Source organism: Chelonoidis abingdonii, chromosome 1, assembly GCF_003597395.2.
Source record: "Chelonoidis abingdonii isolate Lonesome George chromosome 1, CheloAbing_2.0, whole genome shotgun sequence".
NCBI lineage: Eukaryota > Metazoa > Chordata > Testudines > Testudinidae > Chelonoidis > Chelonoidis abingdonii.
In genome coordinates this window covers 364,024,784-364,033,918 of record NC_133769.1, presented here as the reverse complement: position 1 = coordinate 364,033,918, position 9,135 = coordinate 364,024,784, and the positions used below count along the sequence as shown (strand labels likewise).

At 43.7% G+C, this 9,135-nt stretch overlaps 1 protein-coding gene across 2 annotated transcripts in view; it reads left to right on the top strand.

The window, feature by feature from the left end:
• The first annotated feature begins 483 nt into the window (after positions 1–483).
• The window catches only part of RAB6A (RAB6A, member RAS oncogene family), a 40,888-nt gene continuing 32,236 nt past the window's right edge, over positions 484–9,135 (top strand). For both annotated transcript variants that reach the window (XM_032796402.2, XM_032796401.2), the window contains exons 1-2: positions 484–550; positions 7,474–7,527. In XM_032796402.2, the coding sequence (XP_032652293.1) occupies positions 521–550; positions 7,474–7,527 (84 nt within the window). In that variant the 5' untranslated portion in view covers positions 484–520. The remainder of the gene's footprint in view (positions 551–7,473; positions 7,528–9,135) is intronic.

Below are 9,135 nucleotides of genomic sequence, written 5' to 3'. Positions count from 1 at the left end.
CTGCACAGTGACTACTAGTTGTGTCGTGGGCATGTGCAGTGTGAGTTAATGGAGATCAGAGGTAAAATTTTCAAAAGTGAGTAAAGCCAAGGTGAACAAAGATGTTTAGGCTCAGAACTCCCATTGAAATCTAGCTAGGAACCTAAATACCTTTGTGGATCAGGGCCCAAGTCACTTTAGAGAATGGGCACAATTGGCTAAATTTTAAAATCAAACGCAATAATTTGAAGCTAATGTTGTAGCTGGAGTTATTATGTTCGCTTGCTTTTTTTGTGAGCATTTAACTTGAATTTCTTAAATAATTGAATGTCTTTCGGAAAAATGGTAGTGATTATTGCAACAATTACATCAACTGAGTTCCCTTTTACCCTTGGTCAGTTTAATTGCATAGTTTTGATGGAAGACCAATTAAAACTGGAATACAGTGTTTGGTCACTTGTTCTAATTTCACGCTAAAAACTGTTCCTTGAACCTGTTTTTTTCTTTTCTAGTGGGGAAGACCTCCTTGATCACCAGGTTCATGTATGACAGCTTTGACAACACCTATCAGGTAATACAATCAATCTCAGCATTTTATGGGCCCAATCTTGTCAAACCGTTATTCAGGGGAATCTACTTGACTCCAGTGAGTGAGAGTTTGTGGATCAACCAGTATTCTAAAGACTGGGAAGAAAGCTGTTTGGGACTCAAGGGTCTGTGGAGCATAGAGGGGAGAAATGAGAAGCTCATTGTTTAAAAAGTGTGTCTAGTTCCTGCTATGTAAGCAGACCTCTGCGTAGCTCAAAAGCTTGTTTCTCTTTCTCTCTCTCTCTCTAACAGAAGTTTTATTACCTCCCTCTCCTTGTTTCTCTAATATTCTGAGACCAACGTGGCTATTGCACCACTGTATAAAACTATTAAGGACAGGTCCAGGCATAGTTCTCTCATATTCCACCTTGGGTTTGAACTGGCAGCATGGTTTCTGACTGCTGGCAACAGAAGGCTGAAATAGGGGCTGCTGCTGCTGCTTACTCTGCTCAGCTCTGTAGAGCCAACACAGCTGCATTTCTGGGAGATTCTGTCAAAAGCCCTTCCCCCCTTAATAATGGTTTCTTTCCCGTCTCTCCATAGCTCTCCATCATTGCTGCTAGGCAAGTCAGACAGAACTAAATGCAAGTTCCCATTAAATCAGCAGTGTTAACAAAGCTTCTATGGTATAGGATGTCTACAGTACACATTAGCCTCTCCTGGGAGCAAACATCCGTACAGATTCTGCCCACAGTAATTACATGGACATGTTAAAGCAGTTCTTTTATTTAATCATCTCTCTTTCCCACAGTACTTTTTTTCCTTTCAGCTCTATTCTTTTCTCTATGGAGCCTGTGTCCTAGTTTTACTTGGAGAGCTTTGACCCTCAAACTTTGTTAATGCAGCTGTTTCCATGGGGAGAGGTCTGTTGTAATAAACTAAGTGATTGCAAAATGAATGAGTGGGACTTAGTTAGAGAAATCTTGGGGGCTTATCAAATAATCAGTTTCAATTTACCTGTCATTGATGTGTGCCTGGCTTTGTACTTTGTATTTGTGTGGCACTGTTCACCTGAGGATGTTTAGTTTTACAAGAATGATCATGACTCAGAGGCAGGGAAATATTATTCCAGATTTTACATAAAAAGAGGAGGGAGAGATAAAGTTCCAGCAGGTTAAGTGACTTGACTTGCTGTGCGATCCTGGGCAATGGCAGAGCCAGAACCCAGATTCCCTGCAGCCCAGTACCAAGTGCTGAATAGTGGAGCCTTGTCAAAAGTCCGGTACTATATCTTGAACTGTGTTTGGCTAATTCTAGCTATAGGTGGGTTGACAGATGAGCTTATTTTATGGACCCTTCTGACAAATTTGGGTGCACTCTTTAGTTCTGAAAGCTTCCACAACCAATCACTTAGAGCCATATTTGTCGGGTTCCATTATAAATAGGAAGCTTGTGTTTGATAAAATATTTTTTTCCTTTTTGTGGGTTTTTTATTCCCAAATTACCAAGTAAGAGGCATGCTGCTGTTGCCCGTCCATTATTAATAAGCTGGTTTCAGGAAAGCTGCAGTTGTGCAGACTTACAAATCAGCAGAGGGTTCCCTGCTGTGTGTTTGGGGGAGGAGGGGACACATGAGAAATAAAATGTCACATTTGGCAAACTGTGTTCGTAACAGGGATGGAACCCTTTGCCTGCAGGCTGGGTTGGGAGAGGCTGCATTGTAGATATTATGCAGTGCTGGAGAGCAAGAAAAGGCCAGCAAGGACAGAGGCCCCAAACTCCTGACCACCTTTTTAAACAGCTAAGTAGCAACTTACTGACCACTTGCTCTTCTATTTTCATGCTCTTTCTATATATGGCCTGTCTAAAAAACATGCGGTAGCTCAACCACAAGATATGGGCTTGGTGCAACAATTACTGAGTGAAAGTTCTATAACTATTATCCACAAGCTCATACACAAAAATAAGGCAAACACGCCATACCCCAGGGATCTCAAACTCAAATAACCACGAGGGCCATATGAGGACTAGTACATTGGCCCTAGGACTGCATCACTGACAACCCCTGGCCCGGCCCCCATTCCAACCCCTTCCCCAAAGTCCCCACCCCAGCTCTGCCCCTTTCCTGCCCCTATTACAATCTCTTTCCCCAAATCCTTGCCCTGTCTCTTCTCTGCCCCCTCCCTCCTGGAAAGCGCTAAGCGCTGCCAAAGAGCTGTTTGGCGGCAGGAAGCGCCTGGAGGTAGACAGAGGAGCGGGGACGCGGCATACTGGGGGGTGGGCAGCAGGTAAGGGGAGCTTGGTGGTTGCAGGAAATAACTCGGAGGGAGGGCAGGGTGGGGCACAGGGAGCTTGGCAGGCCGCAGCAAATAAGCTGCGTGTTTGAGACCCCTGCCATACCCCTATGGGCAAACACTTGTCATAAAATAATCACTCTATATCTGACCTCTTAGTCCTCATCCTCAAAGGAAACCTGCACAACACTTCCAAAAGACAAGCTGGGAGCTTAAATTCATAACGTTACTAATCACTAAAAACCATGGTCTCAATAAAGACACTGGATTTATGACTGATTACAACAATCTGTAACCCACTAACCCTCCTTTTTTTATCCTATAACTGCAGAGGTGTTAACAGGCTACTGTACCTTGAATGGTCTCTTAGAATGCGTTAACTACTTTCGCTAAATAATCTGTTCCACCTTGTATTTAGCTGTGACACTCTGAATACATTTCCCAGACATGAAGTCCTCTGTATAGCTTGAAAACTTGCCCCTCTCACACCCAGAAATTGGTCCAATAAGAGACATTAGTTCACCTCCTTGTTTTTCTTATGCAAGAGAACAGACTGGAGGATTGTAATGGCCCCTTCTGGCTTTAAAATCTCTGATTCTGTAAGCATGTAGAAATGGGGGGAGGATGGTCTTGTGGCAAAGGTACCTGCCTGGGACTCGGGAAATCCAGGCTCAATTCCTGCTCTGCCACAAACTCCCTCTCTTACTTTGGGCAAGTCACTTGTATTCTGTCCATTCCCAATCTATAAAATGGGGATAACAACATTGCCCTACCTCACAGGAGTGTTCAGGATAAATATTTGGATACTGGGGTGAGGGGGCCATACAAATATCTAGACAGATACTTATAGTGGATGGGGCCCTTTATTCCATTTAGGTCCACCTGCCTCCTTTAAATTTGTAGTTGTGCCTCACAATGTATCTCTTACCTACAGAACCTGTAATTACTTGCTTCTGTTGGTTCCACACAGTAACACCTCTGTGTGTGAAGAAATGGTACCCAAACTTCCTTAATTCTTGCTCTGCTTTAGCTTGATTTCATGTCCACTTATTCTTGTGTCTGACAGTAAACTTCAATAGGCTTATAGCATCCTTCTTACTTCAAGTCCGCTAATCCACACTACAGGTTTTCTCATCTCTGTGCAGCTGGGGACAGAACCAGAGCTGGCTTTCAGTTCCTATCTTCCTCCTGTCAGGAACTTGAACAGATGCCCAGCTTCTGTGTCCTTTCTTTGATTTACGTTTTATTGTATTTAACAGTTCAGACTCCTAGGCCTTGTCTGCACTTGCAGCGGAGGGTAGGGTACGCGTAACTACATGCTGTAGAGAAAGGCAGATGGCATCCAGACTCACTGCGGGATGTAGCTACCCATGGCAGTGAAAAGCTCCCTCAAGTGGAGGCAGCTGCCCCTGCCAGACCCTTTTCCTGCTGCCAGAATCTTTCACTGTGATGGGGAAACGCTCTGGCAAAGATGAGGCAGCGGAATACTACATACCAGTCTAGACATGGGAGGGTACATACCCACAGGGTTCAGGAATGTCTTTACTCACCTAAGCAGTGCCTCACCATCTACCCTGCTGTTTATACCAGTGCTAGCTGGGTGTTGGTACGCTACACGCCGCCACAAGTGTAGACCTGTCCCTAGACTGTCTGTCATCTTGCCCTTGCCCTCTATTCTCACTTCACATATTATTATTACCATTATTATATGGCTGGAACTGTGCAGCTGGCCAAATTTGGCTCATCTAACTCTACTCAGTATGTGAATATCAAATCTTCATGCTTATGAAGATCTACACAGCATAATGTTATCTCCTATCCTTTGAGTAGGAGATGCTGCAGATGCAGTGCCAGGTTAATGGGGAGACCACTCAGTCTGGGATGCAGAGATATTTGTGTTGCATCTGAACACCTTGAATGATTTCATGCATAAACTTTCATGCATAAAGGACATTTCACTTAAAAATCCTACAAGCCGTATAACCAGCCGTCAACCTGGCACTGGGGACGAAGGAATCTCCATACTTAATACTTTGTGGGAAGATATGTTGCTTTAGTCACAGTGACATTCCTACCAGGGTTGCAACTTGAGGTCTTCTACATACCTACTTTTTGGGGTAGGAAAAGCTAGTAAAGACTTCATACCACACAACCACTGTTCCATCTTCTTCCCTAGAAGAATCAAAGTGGTGAAAGGAATGGAGAACCTTCTGGGTAATCAAGTCCATCCCTCAGCCAGTACCGCTGATCCGCTGTCTTTGTTCAGTGTGAAATGCCCCTAATGATGACCCCCTCATGTCTTTGAGCTAATCCAAGGAATTACTTTTTTTGAGATACCTGTTGGAGGTGGATTAGTAGCGTATGAAGCTTGCTGGTATATGACAGCTGGGTCCAGATGTTGAGGGACCTTTCCAAATTAAATGCTCTGACGGCTTCCACAGCATCAGACATTGTTACATCAAGACTTGTTTTGACTGGGGAAATTTCCCAAAAATTGCAAATCAAACTCACTTGAGCTGCTGATGTACATGAAGCTCTGGCACAGAGCAGCTGGGACAGTCTTCTCTTTGAGCTCCACCTCCTTTTTACGAAACCTATTGTAAAAACTATGCTGGTCACCAGGATGTTGTCTTACTGTGGCTCCAGCTGGATCAATCTGAATTTTTGGTGCCACACTGGGTTGTGTGTGGTGCAAGATCTTAAGGCTTTTCTCTATTAAATATTGTTTAATTGAATAGGGAAATCCGTAAAACATCAGGGAGAATGGAAACTTTCTTGAGGCAAACTTTAATGTAGCTTTTCTGTTTATCAAAACCTTGTAGCTTGCTTAGCAGTGGAAGGGAAATGTTTTAATGTACCAGTCTACTGGGTCCCTCAATATATATATTTCAGGGGTTCTCAAACTTCATTGCACTGTGACCCTCTTCTGACAACAGAAATAACACACGACCCCAGGAGGGGGGAACTGAAGTGTGAGCTGACCCAAGCCCCACCATCCAGAGTGGGGGGGGGGGGGGGGAAGCTGAAGCCCAAGGGTTTCACCCTCAGGCGTGGGGCCTGTAACCTGAGACCCACCGCCCCTGGCTATAGCCGAAGTCTGAGCCCCAGGTGGATTGGGCTGGGACTTGGGCCCCAGTCAGTCTAACACCAGCCTTGGCAACCCCATTAAAACAGGGTCCTGATCCATTTTGGGGTCCCGACCCACAGTTTGAGAACTGCTGGTATATTTCATCTGCTCACCTCTAAACTTTGGGATTCTTCGCAATTCTTGATGATGGAAAAGCTTTTGGGTCATCAGCGTTGGAAATCAACCTCATTTCTTTCATATACCTCCTTCTGGCCTTCCTCCCAAGCTGCTGGCTTTCTCTAGTGAGGAAGTGTCTTGTGCATCAAATACTGCAGCAGGCAGCAGAGGGAAACTGAGTTGGATCATGCAATGTTAGTCAGTTTCCTTTTGCAACTGGCTGGTTGCATGAAAACCACCCATTAGATCAGGAGTCAGCAACCTTTTCGAAGTGGTGTGTCGAGTCTTAATTTATTCACTCTGATTTAAGGTTTCACTTGCCAGTAATACATTTTAACATTTTTAGAAGGGCTCTTTCTATAAATCTATAATATATAACTAAAATATTGTGGTATATAAAGTAAATAAGGTTTTTAAACTGTTTAAGAAGCTTCATTTAAAATTAAATTAAAATGCAGAGCCCCCTGGACAGGTGGCCAGAACCCAGGCAGTATGAGTGCTACTGAAAATCAGCTTGCATGCTGCCTTCGGCACCCGTGCCATAGGTTGCCTACCCCTGCATTAGATTGTCACCCAACCTATTGGAAAGTGTGGCTGGCAGATGGTAGAATGCCTACCATAAAAAGGGATCTTATGGTGCAGAAGCATTTTTGGAATAGGGGTTCCTCTGATTTTTAGGATGAAGCCTTCATACCAGATCTTGAGGAAGACTAGACCCGTAATGGTTTTGTTTCAGTTAATACCAGGTTGCTGGGACTCAACTTGTCTTCTGGGCTTCATTGATACCGTTTAATGGTACTGCTGCATCAAGGGGTCACTCTGTTAAAGCCATAGTAGTGTTAGTCGCCCCAGTCCCAGGTCAGTCACACACCTGCAATACACAAAGCTGCAGCGCTGTTTCCCAATCCTGCACTAAATATTAAACGCAGCATCACCAAGGGAATGAATTCTGGGGATCAGTGCTACCAGAGCTGTTTTTAACACGATTTCTCCCTTTCCCTCCATTTTGGTTAAGCTGGCATCAGGATTTCTATTGCTATGCTCCAATAATGTCTAAAGGAACAAAGAAAACCCTGCTGTCGTATTCGTGTCTGTAGAATAAATGACCAAAGTTGTGTACAAACTGTGGTTAACTTAATTACAAATATGTCCTTTTTATGCTGTAATCTTATGCTACTAATAGGCACTAATTTTGCCAGTATCTTTTATTTAGGGATGTGCTTAAGAGTCTTGAGGCTTAAAGTGGAAAAAGCCTAACCTGTATCTTGCTTACAAATCTCACTGAAGGAAAGCATATCCCATAAGTTTGGCCCTCAGATCAGCTTGTGCCAGATCTAGTCTAGCATGATAATTATTGAATACCCGTGAGAGAAACAGATTACACCTGTTTTGTTTTTTTATTGAAATCTGACACGATTTTTTTTACAGGCAACAATTGGCATTGACTTTTTATCGAAAACCATGTACCTGGAGGATCGAACAGTGAGTAAGATTTTGCATGATTTTTCTGTGGTCACTTGAAAGAATCTGCTATTCTTGGTATGTTTTGTAATCTGTCACAATGTGAGCATCCTTCAGAGTTCTGCAGTGGCCTGGAGGTCTGGAAGAAACCCATCCTGCTACCATGCAGAAGATCAGTGGCTGACTCAGGCTTGATCCCTTGCTTCTAGGCTGTGCTGTGGAGGCAACCTGGGAATGTAGGGAAATGTGTGTGTGCCACTTGAGGTTTTTCACAAGTTTTGAAATAGCCATATTCAATCATTCTTGATTTGAATAGGCAACGTGATACAGAATTTGGGGAGTAAAGGAGGAAAAAGTTCATGACTCAGGGAAGGTTTTAAAGAGTCTGCTGTTAGATGGGGTTTTGAAAAGGAGCACCCCCAAAAGTTCCTAATATGGCTGGGAGCTGAATATAAATTGAATCATAACTCGAACTGCCAGTCTGTCCCCCCAACTCAGCAGAATAGATAGAACTCATAAATATATGCAAGTTTACTCTGTTTAGCACAGTACTGTCTCTGAAATTAAGCCAATGTTCCACAGAAATTAACGCCGTGGTCCAAAATTAGCTCACATCCTTAATTAAGAAATACAGCAGTGGGGCATGTATTTGTAGAACACAAGTTGTATAACTCTGCACAAGCTGATGGTATTGGGTAAACTCACAATAAATATGATTGCATTTTAAGTGATCTGACAAATTAGCGTGCTTTTCCTAAAGCAGTTCAGGCCCTTCGATGTTTTTCTATATGTATGTGTATGTATGTATGTATGCTGGTTTATAGAGCATCTTGTATTTTCTTTCAGAATCTAAGTGGTAAGAGAATTTCATCCTTGTCATCTGTATTTATCTCTGTTACTTTGCATTATGGCTTAACCTTACATGCAGCTGAATGATTAGCATTCATCCTCCTTGAAAAAGCATGTTAGTTTAGTAGCCACTCCAGTGGCTTGGCAGCAGCTGAAGACTTGAATTTAGAAGTGGTCTTAAATGTGATTCTTCCATCCCCCTTGTCATACAGGCCTCTCTGGTAGTGATGTACTTGGGCCCCAGGAAGAATGGCAGCAGAGCATAAATGCCTTCTGTGGGTGGATGTGCAGATTGGCACTTGACCTCAGGTTTCCTGCGTGTCCTGTCTGGCTGGAAAACTCAGCCATCCTGTTGCCCACCCTCTATAAGTGGGAAGGGGCTTTTGAAATACAAAGAGGTGGGAAGTGAGTGGGAAATATAGATTCCTCTGGACTCCTTTAGGCAAAGAATACACTAGCTCAGGCTATGTCTGCAGTAGCGCCTATGCACTAGTGTGCACAGCGCTGTGTCAGCAGAAGAGCTTTTCCTGCTGATATAGCTTATGCTGCTCATGGGGGTGGTGTTTTTCTGCTGATGGGAGAGTTCTCTCCCGCTGGCGTAGAGCATCTTCACCACGTGCATTGCAAAGGCGCAGCTGTGCCGCTGTAGTGCTGTAAGTGTAGAGATGGCCTTAGATACCACTGTGGATTGGGGGGTTGCCAGAAGGAGAGGCAGTTTGCTACTGCTCCCAGTCCCAAACAATCCCTTGCATGAGTTATATTTTTATTTAGCTTTTAAAA